Source organism: Chelonia mydas, chromosome 15 (genome assembly GCF_015237465.2).
Source record: "Chelonia mydas isolate rCheMyd1 chromosome 15, rCheMyd1.pri.v2, whole genome shotgun sequence".
Lineage (NCBI taxonomy): Eukaryota > Metazoa > Chordata > Testudines > Cheloniidae > Chelonia > Chelonia mydas.
The window spans coordinates 2,018,257-2,035,515 of NC_057856.1; the positions used below are offsets into that span (position 1 = coordinate 2,018,257).

At 48.3% G+C, this 17,259-nt stretch overlaps 1 protein-coding gene across 13 annotated transcripts in view; it reads left to right on the plus strand.

Moving 5' to 3' along the window:
- AP1B1 (adaptor related protein complex 1 subunit beta 1) overlaps positions 1 to 17,259 on the plus strand; it is a 78,587-nt gene that overhangs the window by 18,134 nt on the left and 43,194 nt on the right. For 11 of the 13 annotated variants that reach the window (XM_037879067.2, XM_043529884.1, XM_043529885.1 and 8 more), the window contains exons 2-4: positions 2,745 to 2,807; positions 6,301 to 6,406; positions 16,961 to 17,096. In XM_037879067.2, the coding sequence (XP_037734995.1) occupies positions 2,771 to 2,807; positions 6,301 to 6,406; positions 16,961 to 17,096 (279 nt within the window). In that variant the 5' untranslated portion in view covers positions 2,745 to 2,770. Of the gene's footprint in view, positions 1 to 2,744; positions 2,808 to 3,155; positions 3,262 to 6,300; positions 6,407 to 16,960; positions 17,097 to 17,259 lie in introns of those variants that run through there. The other 2 variants (XM_037879064.2, XM_027833002.3) reach the window with 2 other exon arrangements.

The window sequence follows — 17,259 nt, forward strand, 5'->3', positions numbered from 1 at the left end:
CATCGGATGCATACTGTGGAAAGTGTAGAAGATCTTTTTCTATACACACACAGCATGAAAAAATACCTCTAATAGTGTGGCTGATGTGATTAGGCCCTATGATGGTGTCCCTGAATAGATATGTGGACACAGTTGGCAACGGGCTTTGTTGCAAGGATAGGTTCCTGGGTTAGTGGTTCTGTTGTGTGGTGTGTGGTTGCTGGTGAGTATTTGCTTCAGGTTGGGGGGCTGTCTGTAAGCAAGGACTGGCCTGTCTCCCAAGATCTGTGAGAGTGATGAGTCGTCCTTCAGGATAGGTTGTAGATCCTTGATGATGCGTTGGAGGGGTTTTAGTTGGGGGCTGAAGGTGATGGCTAGTGGCATTCTGTTATTTTCTTTGTTGGGCCTGTCCTGTAGTAGGTAACTTCTGGGTACTCTTCTGGCTCTGTCCATCTGTTTCTTCACTTCAGCAGGTGGGTATTGTAGTTGTAAGAGCGCTTGATAGAGATCTTGTAGGTGTTTGTCTCTGTCTGAGGGGTTGGAGCAAATGCGGTTGTATCGTAGAGCTTGGCTGTAGACAATGGATCATGTGGTGTGGTCTGGATGAAAGCTGGAGGTATGTAGGTAGGCACAGCGGTCAGTAGGTTTCCGGTATAGGGTGGTGTTTATGTGACCATCGCTTATTAGCACTGTTGTGTCCAGGAAGTGGATCTCTTGTGTGGACTAGTCCAGGCTGAGGTTGATGGGATGGAAATTGTTGAAATCATGGTTGAATTACTCAAGGGCTTCTTTTCCATGGGTCCAGATGATGATGTCATCAATGTAGCGCAAGGTAGAGTAGGGGCATTAGGGGACGAGAGCTGAGGAAGCGTTGTTCTAAGTCAGCCATAAAAATGTTGGCATGCTGTGGGGCCATGCGGGTACCCATGGCAGTGCCGCTGGTTTGAAGGTATACGTTGTCCCCAGATGTGACGTGTCCTCACCCATAACTACTTCACAAAGTTCAGCCACCAGGTTTGCCGTGACATTATCGGGGATAGTGTTCTTGACAGCTTGTAGTCCATCTTTGTGTGGAATGTCGGTGTAGACGGCGTCTACATCCATAGTGGCCAGGATGGTGTTTTCAGGAAGATCACCGATGGATTGTAGTTTCCTCAGGAAGTCAGTGGTGTCTCGAAGATAGCTGGGAGTGCTGGTAGCGTAGGGCCTGAGGAGGGAGTCTACATAGCCAGACAATCCTGCTGTCAGGGTGCCAATGCCTGAGAGGATGGGGCGCCCAGGATTTCCAGGTTTATGGATCTTGGGTAGTGGATAGAATATCCCAGGTCTGGGTTCCAGGGGTGTGTCTATGCGGATTTGTTCTTGTGCTTTTTCAGGGAGTTTCTTGAGCAAATGCTGTAGTTTCTTTTGGTAACCCTCAGTGGGATCAAAGGGTACATGGTTAACTCTCAATTGAAGCGTTAGTAAAATACCTCAGAAAAAGACACAAATCTGGAACTTCCCAACCAACCTTCTAAAAAGGCCATCCACTGCATAGATATTGGACTCCTGCAGAGTGCCAGACTGTAAAGCTTACCTCAGCTGCTAGGGATTATATAATATGGCCTAAAGCACTTGGAAGTACTACATGTTTGAACTTAAAGGAACAGTGCTTGAGAATTGGTGCCTAGTGTTGGTGACATGGAAAAGGACCATGTCTTGTGAATACATAGTGGAAGTCTTCACTTCCGTACTCTATGTTCTGAGCTGCAATTATTCCCTTACATTTACCCTAGAGGGAGGCTTCCTTGGGACTAGTTTCATCATCAGTTTTGCCTTGTTCCTCCTCTCTTCTGAGAACCACTTCCTATGTGGGGTAGGAGAAGGGCTCAGTGTGCGTCTTCACTGGAATAAAACTTTCTTCCTGGAATGAAGTTAATATTGCTCTAGTCAAGCTACTTTTGGTTAGTCCCCAGCAAAACTGCTGCTCCCCCCTTCACGTGCTACTCCGAGACTGGTTTGGCTAATGTGCCCCATAAAGCTTTGCAATGCAGCAGTTTGTCTAAGAGCCCCAGGTTGTGTTTTGTTCATGAAAAGTGCTGACATGGCAGCACTGGATGCAGAAATGCTTGTTTGTTCACAGAAGAAACACAGCAAAGGCAGTACAAACTTCCCTCCACAATGCCCCACTGATGTGCCCTCACGCTCAACTGGGGGGAGGGGATCATCATGTTAGAGATGAGAGGGGGAGTTGAATCTCTTCAGTCCAGTCCTCTGTTGAGGCTTTTGATAAGAGAGCCAGTTAATACCAGTTGGGATGGACTGTGTGGTGGACATCTCCCCATCACCACTGCCCAGTCACTGCAGAACTGCAAGCTGGTATTGAGGCTTGGTCACTATTGAGGTACATCAGATTTGAACCAGGGTAGCAGCAGTGATTACCGTCCAGTCCAGCTGGAGAGCCACCGAAATGGGCCAGCTGGGATAATGACACACTAGCTTTCCTTCACTGCCCTTTTGGCTGGTGGGGGGAATACACTGCGACCTACCTCACTGGCCCTCCTCTGAGGGTTAGGAGTACCTAGGCACCCTGCCGTGTGTGTCTCCCTGTCCGTGCGTGTGCAAGTCCTCGTTGCTTTTCCTGAGGGAGAGCAGAGTTTCTTTCCCCTTCTTGTTTTTTCCCTCCCAGTGCTTCCTCTGCTGTTGCTGCTTCAGCAGAAAAGCAAGGGGGTTATCCAAGTGTCAGCATTTTGTGTGTGTGTGTCTCTCTCTCTCTCTCTCCTCAGAGACGCACTACAAACCAGGGACCAAAATGACAGACTCCAAGTACTTCACCACCACAAAGAAAGGTAACGGTGAATGCGCGGGCTGCTTTACCCATGCTTCCCAACATCTCTCCTTGCCCTCTCAGCTATTCCCAAGGAGGATGCCTCTGCATGGGCTTGTTAGCACAAGTCCTGATCACTTCCACAATGAGGGGTGGGTCTGACTCTGTGCCCAAATTGGGGAACCTCCAAAATCCTGATAATTAGCAATTGCCCACACCCCACTTTAGCATTCTTTGCCATCCTAAAGACAGCTGAAGATTTAGACACAGAAGGAATGTTTAGTAACAGGAACTGTGTAGTATGAAATGGGGGAAAGAAACTGGTTAATGGTTAAAAGCTTTTAATAACTCTGTTCCTGCTTGCATGCAGTGTGCTAAGCTCGATGACTGGCGCATGTGCAGTTCTCTCCCATCCTTTGAGCGAGAGCTGCAGGATCTCCATTTTGTGAACAGGCGAAGGAGCACTGTGCATGCAGGTGGGGTTGGTAACTTGCTCATTAGTTGCAGAGAAACCTATCCATCATTCAGGCTTCCAAACCCCTGACGGATTCCAGATAATATTCTAGCTCCCAGGCTGCTGGGTGGCAAAAACAGTTTGTCACTCAGACTCATTGGCCTGGCAGTGAACCAAGACAAGCCTTTTAACTGTTTTATCAGCTTTTGCAGCTTAGTAACACCCATCAGTGCAGCTGTCAGACTGGCCCTTGCAGATGGCCTGTTTCTTTAATGCACTTGTTAAAATGGTTTGGTGGAAAATCCCAAGAGGCCTGAAACCTTCACTAACCACTGAAGCAGCAGTGCAGGTGGCTCTCGGGGTGCTAAATTTAAGTATCTGCCAAACCAAGGAAATAATGTAAATGAGTGGAGTCATAGTGTCTTGCTGTTCAGTCCCCTCCACCAGAGGCTGTAGTTACCCCTTGTCAGTGAAAGGTGGGAAAGTTGAGTTAAAAAAAGGGCTTGGGAGGTTAGCTGTGATCCCAACAAAACATTGATAGCAACAAAACAGCCCTCTACTCTGTCATATCATTGCTGTGACAACAGCATATTCTTTCTCTTGCTGTGCATACACATTCGTATCTAGTGCATATGACTGCACCATTTGGTGACGGTGGAGGTGTGGGGACAATGGTGTGTCCGTGTCCTCTGACTCTGAATTTTGTCAATGGACTGTGGGCCACAATGAATTTTCTAGATCACACCCCACTGGAGCCCTCTTCCACACGCCTAATCCAATCCCTGTCCCCACTTTCCATCATATAGAGTTTGGCATAACGTGTTACTCTTTGCTGAAGAATGAGCTGGCAGAGATACCACAGGACCCAGAGCACATGGTGCTGTCAGGCTGGGTTGGATGAGTGGGAAAATATAGACTTGTATCCTTGCTACTTTTGCCACCTGTCAGCTAGCACCAGTGTGTGGCTCTGAGAGATGGACAGCTAATCAGAAATGAATGGTCTAGCAACCTTAGTCAGACCACTGCACTTATCCATGCAAGAACTGAGCATGTTGCCTCGGAAACTCCACTCCTTCAAAACTGTGGAGGAGAGTGTGAGCTGGCACCCAGCAAACCATTGGCAACCATCTCCTGCCTTAGTCTGGGGACTGTGTTCTCAGAATGTGCTTGGTGTCTGTGTAGGACTGGCGTGCTCTGATCATGTGGGGGTGATTCTGCTGCTGGAGAAAAGCCTTAGCCATAATTATGACTTAGAGCTGACTCAGGAAGAGTGGGTTCAAGCTTTGCAGAACTTACCAGACAAGAAGTAATTGTGGGGGAGGGATAGCTCAGTGGTTTGAGCATTGGCCTGCTAAACCCAGGATTGTGAGCTCAATCCTTGAGGGGGCCATTTAGGGATCTGGGGCAAAAATTGGGGATTAGTCCTGCTTTGAGCAGGGGGTTGGACTAGATGACCTCCTGAGGTCCCTTCCAAACCTGATATTCTCTGATTCTATGACCTAATTCAGCTGAGGAAAGGTTGGATGGGCATTGACACTCGGGGATAACACCTTGTTAGAAAGTCCAGCCTCCTATAGTTGCTGGGATATGAGAGATTCTGGGATACACACCACAGTGCTATGTCTACCAGACAGACTCGGGCAGCCAGTGCTGTGACAGGTCAGGTTCAGAAGGTGTTCTTAACATGATCCCTAGAAATGTTTTTATTATAATGAGAACTTGAATTCTGCAGTAATTGATGGCATAGTGCTTTCCCCTACCAGCCCTCATCTGTTCATAGATTCTTTCCACTGGTGAATGGATTTTTCATGCCTTGCCTGGTTTGTAGCCATAGTGCAGTTAGATTTTATCTGCTCACCTCTGTTTCCCTTTCTGAATAACTGGGATAATATCTCTTGCACAAAGATGTTGATGCTTAATTCCCTAATGTGCTTTGAGATCCCTAGATAGTTGGTGCTAAAGAAACACACAGATTTGTAGAAGCCACAGTGAAATTTCAACACCTTTTCAATTCCCTTCTGAAAGTGCTGGCAGTTCCCATTTCTGCATACATGAAACAATACTGACCAAAGAGTTACTGTGTGTTGTGTATTTCAGTGAGCTGAAGGTGAAGGTCAGTGAAGAGCTACCCATTGGCTATTGCCAAGTTCCCCCTTGCAGATCCTCTCTTTGTAGAAGAAGTGCCAGGCCTGATTCATAGATTGGAAGGCCAGAAAGGATCATTGTGATAATCTAGTCTCACCTCCTGTATAATGCAGGCCAGAGAACAGCGCCACAATAATTCCTGGTTAAGCATATCTTTAAAAACAAAAGTCTAATCTTGATTTAAAAATTGCCAGTGATAGAGAATCCACCACAACCTTTATTAAATTGTTCCAGGGTTGATTACCCTCTCTGTTAAAAATGTGTACCTTGTTTCCAGTCTGAATTTGTCTCGCTTCAACTGCAACAGGATCTTGTTATATTTCCCCCCCCCTCTACTCCTTCCTCCTTTGTGTTGATTTTGCTTCCAGCTAGGTGCCTCTCCTTTTGGACCACATTGACGCTGATTCTGAGCTAGCCAGTAGGGAACCGGCAAACGCAAGCTGTGCTCTCTCTGAGCGCACAGATTCTGAGGCAGTCCCAGCCTGGGGCAGCTATCGAGCCCAAACCTTAAACTCTCATCCCATGAGCTGGTTAGTGCATTGTGTTCCCACTCCAGTGGGCCCGTCTGCTTTCTGACAAGTTATTGTAAACTCTTGTTGGCCCAGGCGGTGTAGAGTACCTGATGGGAGAGAGTAGCTTGGCTGTGGATGTGTTCCTGGCTAAGACCATTACCTAATGTGGCATCTTGAGATGTTACTCTACTGACTGGGCTCCCTTGCCAGCCTGGGTCGAAGAGAGCTATTTGCCTTCATTTAATAGAAACAGGCAAGCAATTGCTTTTAATTCCTGTGGGTAATTGAAATGGAGCATTCATCTAAGCAGCTGACTGTACCTTTCTACCAAAACCTGCTGCTTGCCCCAATCTGTCCAGGGCAGGGAATGTTAACTCCTGAATTTCTTTCGCCATCTTCTCCAGGGGAGATCTTTGAGTTGAAGGCAGAGTTGAACAGCGACAAGAAGGAGAAGAAGAAAGAGGCAGTGAAGAAGGTGATCGCATCCATGACCGTTGGCAAAGATGTCAGGTGCGCTGCCATGCACAGGGTGGAGATGCTTTTGGGGTGCCATCTATTGCTGTAGGATTGGGAGTGCCCAAACTATACCCAGCTGCAGGGATGCACTGGCAGTGTGCCCAGAACCAGAGAGCTGCAGCTAATGCGTGTTAAACTAGTAGATTATATCAGCCCATGTAAACTACAGGTCCCAACAACAAAGCTCCTTGGATCGAGACCAAATGTTGCATAATGGAGCCTGTGGCTTCTTGACAGAAGCCATTTCCATGACAGAAGGCTCCTTTTGGCTCTGTGGGTTGGTCTGCATGTCAGCTACCCTTTTGTCTTGTGTGAGAGCTGGGTGAGAGTTTGCCTGTCACTGCAGCCTCTGCTCTGAAAGATGAATGTTATATTCGGGTCAAGTAGCCTGTCAGCTGGCAAGCTTGACTTCTTTTTAGTAAAGAGAAAAGGAGGACTTGTGGCACCTTAGAGACTAACAAATTTATTTGAGCATAAGCTTTCGTGAGCTACAGCTCACTTCATCGGATGCATTCTGAGCTGTAGCTCACGAAAGCTTATGCTCAAATAAATGTGTTAGTCTCTAAGGTGCCACAAGTCCTCCTTTTCTTTTTGCAGATACAGACTAACATGGCTGCTACTCTGAAACTTGTTTTTAGTAGTAGTCTAGCTAAAGGAGGACTGGGCTAGTTTCCAGATTAGTTTATTGGAATTATTGCTGCTTTCTTAAATTTCACCTGTTGGGTGGCGGGGGAAGCAAACAAGCCCCTTTTGGCAGAGGACAGATATCTTTGTTTCATAGATCTTGTTATGATGATCCAAGAAGAAAACGGAAGAGCTCAACTTAATATTTTACTCTCCCTTTTACCCCATCAGGTAGTTGTGTTGAAGAAATATGGCCTGCCTCCCTACGCAGGCAGTATCCCAAATGGTGCTTCTGCCCCTTCCTCTATTCGGAGTGGTGACCCTGGTCTCTCACACATCCATATGCACCTTTTAAAAAGGATGTATTCAAGATTGAGATAAATCAACTTCTACCTTTAGCTAGTAACTGTACAACCACCTAGCACCCTTCATTGTTAAATCTGCTTTACAAAGGTGGCTAAAACTCTGTTCCCATTTTACAGATGTGGGAAACAGGCACAGAATGTTTAAGTGACTTGTCTAGTCTTGCACACTGAGTCAGTGGCAGAGCTATGACTAGAACCCAGGGGTCAGGACACAGGTCAGGGCTCCAAGCACCATTAGTTTACATGGCACTTCCCATAGACCTGTTCTGTGCCATGAAGAGCTCACAAAGTAAAACAAGATAGGTCAGTGCAAGACCCAGGAGGACAGTCTAGGAGAGTGAGGAGGGTGGATCTGTAAGGATTGGATGGAGGGTTCCTGGCATGGGAGCACAATGATAGAAGGCACAAAATACAGAAAGGGGGCAAAGGATGTGTCTGTGTGAGGTAAGGTGAGGCGCATAGGGAGCAGGTGTCTGTAGCCAGGTCTGATCTGTACATCTAAACAGAGTGAAGTTTCTGTGAGGTATGAGATAAGTAATGACTGATTCCTCGGAAGGGAAGCAACCTTCTTGACACACAAATGCAGAGTAGGGTTTCAAGCAGAATCCATTTGAGTTCAGGGGAAGGCTGGGAGCCTCAAAGTCATAGATTCTGGAACTTCATCAAGTGTTAATAGAGATTAAGTAAACTGAAGAAAAATATTTAACGTTTGAGCACTTTGAAGATCCTTTTCCCATGCTCGTGAAGGGTTCTGCTTTCTAACAGCTTTGTTGCGCCTCATCAAATGGCTGGGAAGTATCAGGACAATGGTAGCTTCAGAGTCCATTCCCATCAATGGAGAGCATGACCGCGATTTAAGAAAGGCTTTAAACACAGTAAATATTTACTGTCTGGCACGTAACTAATCACTGCTATGTTCCATATGCGTGTGTTCCCCCTTAACTGATCCTTGATGTAACACCCACCCAGAGGTGAAAGTAAGCTGCTATGCCCTGGTACGGCGTACCAGTAAGAGCCGGTGCGCCGTACCGGGATCGGCTTTCCCGGACGGCAATTTAAAGCCCTGGAGTAGTGGCGGCGGGGCTGCAGCGGGGATTTAAAGGGCCCCGGAGCTCCAGTCACTCCTACCGCCCCGGCCCTTTAAATCCCCACCGGAGCCCTGCTGAAGAAGCCCTGGGGTAGCGGCAGTGGGGCTCTGGGGTGGATTTAAAGGGCTGGGGCGGTAGCGGTGGCTGGAGCCCTGGGGCCCTTTAAATCCAGGGCTCGGGCAGCAGGGCTCAGGCGGGGATTTAAAAGGCTCGAGGCTCCGGCAGCTGCTATCACAGCGGAGCCCCAGGCCCTTTAAAGCTCTGCCAGAGCCCTGGGGTAGCGGTGGCAGCCGGGAGCCCCCAGGGTTCCTCAGTGATTTAAAAGGCCCGGGGCTCCACTGTGGTAGCGGCAGCTGGAGCGTGGGCCCTTTAAATTGCCCCCCGAGCCCCGGGGCTCCCAGCCTCTTCTGCAGCTGGTAGCTTGGGGGTGATTTAAAGGGCCCCGGGCTCCCAGCCACCACTACTGCAGCTGGAGCCCTGGCCCTTTAAATCAAGATTTAAAGGGCCCGGGGATTTAAGGCCATGCCTCTTCTGGTTAAGGCCATGCACTCTGCTCAGGACTCCTGCGTACCGATAAGTCCTCTAACTTACTTTCACCCCTGCACCCACCCCCGCATATTGCATCGTATTGTTATTAGAATCATAGAAGATCAGGGTTGGAAGAGACCTCAGGGGGTCATCTAGTCCATCCCCTGCTCAAAGCAGGACCAACCCCAAATAAATCATCCCAGCCAGGGCTTTGTCAAGCCGGGCCTTAAAAATCTCTAAGGATGAAGATGCCACCACCTCTCTAAGTAACCCATTCCAGTGCTTCACCACCCTCCTAATGAAATAGTGTTTCCTAATATCCAACCTAGACCTCCCCCACTGCAACTTGAGACCATTTTGCTGCTTGTTTTGTCATCTGCCACCACTGGGAACAGCCGAGCTCCAGCCTCTTTTTGGAACCCCCTTTCAGGTAACTGAAGGCTGCTATCAAATCCCCCCTCGCTCTTCTCTTCTGCAGACTAAACAAGCCCAGTTCCCTCAGCCTCTCCTCGTAGGTCATATGCCCCAGCCCCCTAATCATTTTCATTGCCCTCTGCCAGACTTTTTCCAAGTTGTCCACACCCCTTCTGTAGTGGGGGGACCAAAACTGGACGCAGTACTCCAGGTGTGGCCTCACCAGTGCCGAATAGAGGGGAATAATCACTTCCCTCGATCTTCTGGCAATGCAGCTAATACAGCCCAATGTGCCATTGGCCTTCTTGGCAACAAGGGCACACTGCTGACTCATATCCAGCTTCTCGTCCACTGTAATCCCCAGGTCCTTTTCTGAAGAACTGCTGCTTAGCCAGTCGATTCCCAGCTGGTAGCGGTGCATGGGATTCTTCCTTCGTAAGTGCAGAACTCTGCACTTGTCCTTGTTGAACCTCATCAGATTTCTTTTGTCCCAATCCTCCAATGTGTCTAGATCACTCTGCAATTAACCCCATCATCCAGATCGTTAATAAAGATGTTGAACAAAACCAGCCCCAGGACCGACCCCTGGAGCACTCTGCTTGATACCAGCTGCCAACTAGACATTGAGCCGTTGATCACTACCCATTGAGCCCAACAATCTAGCCAGCTTTCCATCCACTTTGAAGATGCTCTTACATCTATTCCTAGCAATCCTTCTTCACGGAACAACCTCTCATGGTCGAAAAATCCAAAGTGCTCTCTCCGATGCCACGTGTGTAACCGTGCGTTCACCTCCACAATTTAACGGTCCCTACCTGGGCCTTTTCCTTCAACCGGGAGGATGAATGAGAACATGACTTGTGCCTCAAACTCCTTTATCCTTCTTCCCAGAGCTACGTAGTCTGCAGTGATCCGCTCAAGGTCATTCTTGGCAGTATCATTGGTGCCCATATGGAGAAGGAGGAAGGGGTAGAGGTCCGAGGTCTTGATCAGTCTCAGCAAACAGTCCGTCACATCCTGGATTCTAGCTCCAGGCAAGCAGCACACTTCTCGAGTCTCCCGGTCTGGTCGGCAGATAGATGACTCCGTCTCCCTTAGGAGGGAGTCCCCGACCACCACCACCCGTCTCCTCCTCTTGGGAGTGGTGGGCATGGAACCCCCATCTCCAGGGCAATGCATTCAATGGATTTGCTGGGATATGCATGTTAGCTAAAACAATGAGAGAACTGGCCAAGTAGACAAGTTTTTGAGAGAGTTAGGTGTCTGAGTCTTTTTTTTTTCTAAACTCTGCCCAGATTCAATCCTGAATTGTTCTAGCCTCATTCTGCTGTAGACTTGGTGGCCTAACAAGCTTTTTTAGATGTAACATCGTTGCAAGGGAAGACTCACTTAACAATCAAGTGGATCTGGGCTCTGCTACAGCAATAGCAAAAGCTGAGCTTGTGTCCATTCATCCAGCTCTGATGCTGTCAATGGGCTCTTACACAGGGCTATTACTCCATACAACTTACCTTGCATACTGCAGCTCTAGAATATTTTAACTCATTCACTAGGATCAGAGACTTAGAAAAATAGACTTCTTTTCTAGCTGCACTCTGCTAGGGAACTGTTACAGCTCTGGAATTCCGTGCTGTCCTTGTGAAGCTGTCTTCCTGATAAGAAGGGTACTGTGTAAAGGGAAGTGTCTGCTGTCTCGCTTTTTCTGTTCTGTCTTTGATGCAATGAAGTTTCCCTTCAACACCGTGGAAAGCTGTGGCTACACAATCTTTCTGACTGAGCGTCCTGTCATGGCTGAACAGCCATTGGATGATTACTTGTGGTGCAGGTACTTTTGCTCAGCACAGAGTTTAGCTCTTAAAAGAATTTACTCTTCACTGTGAAATTGGCTGTGTTGAAGCATGGGTGCTCAACATGGCTGCAGGTGGAGGAAAAGCAAGTCTCCGCACTTAACCATGGTTCTTTTAAAAACTGTATGTGACTAAGGGTATGTCTACAGTACAAAATTATTTCAAAATTATTCTATTTGAATTTTTGGAAGTGATTTTATACATTCGGTCTTGTGTGTCCCCACTAAAGCGCGTGAATTCGGTGGTGTGTGTCCACAGTACCGAGGCTACCATTGAATGTCAGAGCGGTGCACTGTGGGTAGCTATCCCACAGTCCCCGCCGCCCAGTGGAATTCTGGATTAAGCTCCCAGTGCATGATGGGGCAGAAACATTCTCGCAGGTGTTCCTGGGTGTGTCGTCAGTCGCTCCTCCCTCCGTGAAAGCTACAGCAGACAATTGTTTCGCGCCTTTGGCGTGCAGACGCCATACTGCTTTCAGCAGATGGTGCAGTACGGTGCACTGCTTCTCTCCTGATACTATGAATCCACCTCACATTTTCTCTCGTCTTTCTATGTAATTCCTATAAGTATCTACTCTTTCTCTTCCTCATTGACCGCTTCCACTGCCCACTCTGCTCGGCCATTGTGAACCGAGCAGCACAGCTTCTGCTGCCAACTCTGCTCTCCCGCTCTTGCCATGCTACCGAGCTTCTCCACATGTCTGTCCTGGGCTCCCGCCTCCGTGAAAGTTACAGAAGACATCCATTTCCCGCCTTTTTTCGGCTATCGTGAACCGAACAGCACCTCTTCTGCTGCCACTCTGCTCTTCTATGTTTTGCGCCCATTTTCCAGGATTACCCGTGCAGGCGCCATAGCGTGGCAAGCATGGAGCCCACTCAGATCTCTGCTGCAGTTTTGACCATTGTAAATACCTCACGCATTATCCAGCAGTGTGTGCAGTACCTGCAAAACCGGGCGAGGAAGCGATGACAGCGCGATTACTCTACTGATGAGGACATGGACACAGACATTCCTAGAAGCACAGCATGTGGCGATTGGGAGATCATGGTGGCGTTGGGACAGGTTCATGCCGTGGAACGCCGATTCTGGGCCCGGGAAACAAGCACAGACTGGTGGGACAGCACAGTGTTGCAGGTATGGGATGATTCCCAGTGGCTGTGAAACTCTCGTATGCGTAGGGCCACTTTCATGGAACTTTGACTTGCTGTCCCCTGCCCTGAAGCGCAAAGACACCAAAACGAGAGCAGCCCTCACAGTTGAGAAGTAAGTGGCCACAGCCCTGTGGAAGCTTGCAACGCCTAGTCAGTCAGGAATCAGTTTGGAGTGGGCAAATCTACTGTGGGGGCTGCTGTGATGCAAGTAGCCAATGCAGTCATTAACCAGCTGCTATCAAGGGTAGTGACTTTGGGAAATGTGCAGATCATTGTGAATGGTTTTAATGCGCTGGGGTTCCCTAACTGCAGCGGGGCGATAGACGGAACGCATATCCCTCTCTTGGCCCCGGAACAGCGGGGCGGCCAGCACATAAACTGAAAGGGGTACTTTTCCGTGGTGCTGCAAGCACTGGTGGATCACAAGGGATGTCTCACCGACCTCAACGTGGGATGGCCGGGAAAGGTGCATGATCAAACAGACCAGAGTTCTGGAAGATGCGAACAGCTGCAGGAAGGGACTTACTTCCCAGACCAGAAAATTACTGTTGGGGATGTTGAAATGCTTATAGTTATCCTTGGGGACCCAGCCTACCCCTTAATGCCATGGCTCCTGAAGCCATACACAGGCTCCCTGGACAGTAGTAAGGAGCAGTTCAACTATAGGCTGAGCAAGTGCAGAATGCGCTTTTGGACATTTGAAAGCGCGCTGGCGCAGTTTACTGACTCGGTTATATCTCAGCATAACTAATATTCCAATTGTAATTGCTGCTTGTTGTGTGCTCCACAATATCTGTGAGAGTAAGGGGGAGATGTTTACGGCGGGGTGGGAGGTTGAAACAACTCACTTGGCGACCAATTTCGCACAGCCAGACAACAGGGCGATTAGAAGAGCGCAGCAGTGCGTGCTGCGCATCAGAGAAGCTTTGAAAGCCAGTTTCATGACTGGCCAGGGTACGGTGTGACAGTTTTTCTCTTGAAGTTACCCGCTCTCTATATGTATATATGAAAGGAAATAAAGTCACAATTGCTTAAAAACCATTCTTTATTATTTGTTGCACAACACATTGAGAGAAATCAGAAGGTAGACTGGGGGGGGGGGCGTAATTGGAGGAGGAGGGAAGAACAAGTCCAGAAACCAAATCAAAATTTCGGATATGCCAGCTTTCTGCTGCTTGTGCAGCCCTCTGGGGTTGAGTGTGTGGGTCCCCGTAGCCTCCCCGCCCGTGTTCTTGGGCACCTGGGTGAGGAGGCTATGGAACTTGGGGAGGAGGGAGGGCGGTTATACAGGGGCTGCAGTGGCGGTCTGTGGTCTTGCTGCCTTTCCCGCATTAGATCCACCATACAGTGGAGCATGTCAGTTTGCTCCCCCATGAGCTTGACCACAGCATCCTGCCTGCTCTCATTGCACACGTCCCTCCTCTCTTCGTGTTCGTGTAACGCTTTACGGGACTCCGCAGTTGTTTGCCTCCATGCATTCAGCTGGGCCCTATCAGTGCGAGAGGACTTTCATGAGCTCGGTGAACGTGTCGTCCTGAGTTCATTTTTTCCGCCTTCTAATCTGGACCAGCCTCTGGGATGGAGTAGATAGGGGCCGCGTTGAAACATTTGCACCTGTGGGAGGAGAAAAAGGGAGGGTCATATTTTAAAAGATACATTTTAGAGAGCAAAGGGGACACTCTTTCTCAGTGAAACAGGCAATTCACAGTACACAGCACATGTTCTTTCTGTACAAGGTCGCATCTTGCCTCTTATACTGAAGTGCCTGCCACTTTGGTGTAAGCCCCCACATGCGGCCGGGCAACAGAATTCAGCTTGCAGGCAGCCATGGTAAGCCTTAGGGGCATGCGGGGTTCTGCTTCTTCCGCATTCATTTCAATGTTTTCAAACTGCCGGGTCCCCTTTCCCATAGCAAGCAAAGCCTGGTGGATTTGCCATATAAAAGGAGGGCCTGCAGACTCTCTGGGATGATCGCTTCATACAACACCCCCTGCCCCCGCACCCACCACATGGCTGCGATGAGGCTCTGAGCAGGGATGAGCTCTTTAAACTAAACACCAACAGCCCAGCGTGGCTGGGTTTCCCCCCACTCCCCCACCGCGTGGCTCCGATCAGGCTCTCACTCACCAGAAGTGCCTTCTCCAGGCTCATGGTCCGGGAGCCAGCCTTGGGAGTGGGGAAGGCTGTTGACTCCAGCGTTAAGACTAGTTCCTGGCTAGGGGGGAAAACAGATTCCCCACTTGCCGCCTGTGCACTGTTGTCGTCCTCCTTCTCCTCTTCGTCCTCCAATAACTCGTCCTCCTCGCTCCGTGCAACTCCCCCCTTGCAGGTGTCCACGGACAGTGGTGGGGTAGTGGTGGCGTCACCCCCCATAATTGCATGCAGCTCATGGTAGAAGCGGCATGTATGGGGCTGTGACCCAGAGCTCCCGTTCGCCTCCCTGGCTTTTTGGTACGCTTGCCTGAGCTCCTTGATTTTTGTACAACACTGTTCTGTGTCCTTGGAGTAGGCTCTTTCCGTCATGGCCCTGGAGACTTTAGTGTAAGTATTTGCATTTCTTTTTTTTTTTTTTTTTTTGGAACGTAGTTCTGCCATAACAGATTCATCTCCCCAGCATGTAATGAGATCCAGTACCTCCCTTTCGGACCATGCTGGAGCTAGTCTGCAGATCCGGGACTGAGTGGTCTCTTGCAATGATGGACTCTGCATGGTCGCCTGTGATGGTGGACTGTGCTGATGGTGACCAAACAGGAAATTAAATTCCCGGGGCTTTTACTGCCTACCTGGCTAGTGCATCGGAGTTGAGTGTTGTCCAGAGCGGTCGCAAGGGAGCGTTCTGGGATAGCTCCCGGAGGCCAATAACGTCGAATTGCGTCCACAGTACCTTTAACCCGAAACTGCGATCTTGATTTTAGCGCTATTCCACTTGCCGAGATGGAGTACAAAAATCGGATTAAAGAGCCCTTTACATCGAAAAAACCAGTTTGGTCGTGTAGACGGAATCAGTTTTACTTTGAATTAACTCAGCTAATTCCGAAATAACTGCGTACTGTAGACCAGGCCATAGTCCACAACGCAGATTTAACCTGGTCAGTTTCATAGTGTAGACTGATTCTAATTGCTGAAGTCACTGATAAATGGTTTTCTGGATTTCTTTTATTTCAGAACATCAAACAAATTTTTAGGGGAAGGGGGGTAAAAGAAGGGGAAATGGCTACTGAATATAAAAGTGAGGACAAAGTCCCAGAATGAAACAACAAATACTTGAAAAAGGGAGACTGGCAATGAACAAGTCTTTAAAGGGAATAGCTGCTAAGCAGTTAGCCTGGAGCCTAGTAGAAAAAGCACAGAGGTCGAACAAGGAGTGTGGCTTTAAATAGAGGACAAAGTATGTATTTGATATCCGCTCTCTTCTGTTTGTGCTACAGAGCTGTGTAGCTGTCTGAAGATGATCTGAGGGAGATTTCCTTGGCTATCTTACATAAAATTGATGTAGGTTTCTTTAATTTAGTGTTCAGAGTAACAGCCATGTTAGTCTGTATTCGCAAAAAGAAAAGGAGTACTTGTGGCACCTTAGAGACTAACCAATTTATTTGAGCATAAGCTTTCGTGAGCTACAGCTCAATTCATCGGATGCATACTGTGGAAAGTGTAGAAGATCTTTTTATACACACAAAGCACGAAAAAATAACTCCCCCCACCCCACTCTCCTGTTGGTAATAGCTTATCTAAAGTGACCACTCTCCTTACAATGTGTATGATAATCAAGGTGGGCCATTTCCAGCACAAATCCGGGGTTTAACAAGAACGTTGGGGGGGGAGGGGGGGAGGAAAAAACAAGGGGAAATAGGTTACCTTGCATAATGACGTTCTTGTTAAACCCCGGATTTGTGCTGGAAATGGCCCACCTTGATTATCATACACATTGTAAGGAGAGTGGTCACTTTAGATAAGCTATTACCAACAGGAGAGTGGGGTGGGGGGAGTTATTTTTTCATGCTTTGTGTGTATAAAAAGATCTTCTACACTTTCCACAGTATGCATCCGATGAATTGAGCTGTAGCTCACGAAAGCTTATGCTCAAATAAATTGGTTAGTCTCTCTAAGGTGCCACAAGTACTCCTTTTCTTTTTAATTTAGTGAAGGTCTATTAAGACTGGATCAGCTTTCAAGTAATTGGAGAACCAACTTTGCAACCAAAATTCCAGGGTAGAGCATTCGGGGGTGCGGAAGATGACCCCAAACTTTATCTGTTAGGGACTGCTTTGTTGAGCTTATGTTTGTGGAGATCCATGAAGAAATCCAGATGTTGGAATAGCTCCTTCAGAGAAATCAATGGAGTCTCACACTTAGGTACAGAAAAGGTTTTGGAAATACTGTGGCAGCTGGGAGGGCCAGAGGAGGTGATATGTGACTGGGTACATGCATGCCTCTGATTATAGAAATGAAAGTTGAACATGCCCCAGCTAACTCTCTCCTTCCCCTGTCTGAGTCGCAGTGGGATAGTTTATGCTGGCACTCTGTGTTTCAGTGCACTCTTCCCAGATGTGGTGAACTGTATGCAGACCGATAACCTAGAGCTGAAGAAGCTGGTCTACCTGTACCTGATGAATTATGCCAAGAGCCAGCCAGACATGGCCATTATGGCTGTCAACACCTTTGTAAAGGTGAGATGGGAGTGCTGCTTACGGTGGCAATGTACACCCGCGTCGTGGAGGGCTCAAGCTTGGTTTGCCATGTGTATCCAGAACCTAAATCATTCAGCAAAGACCCTGACTGAATTTCTACTCCTCCTCCTCCTCAATGAGCTTAGAATTGCTCTTCTAGGGG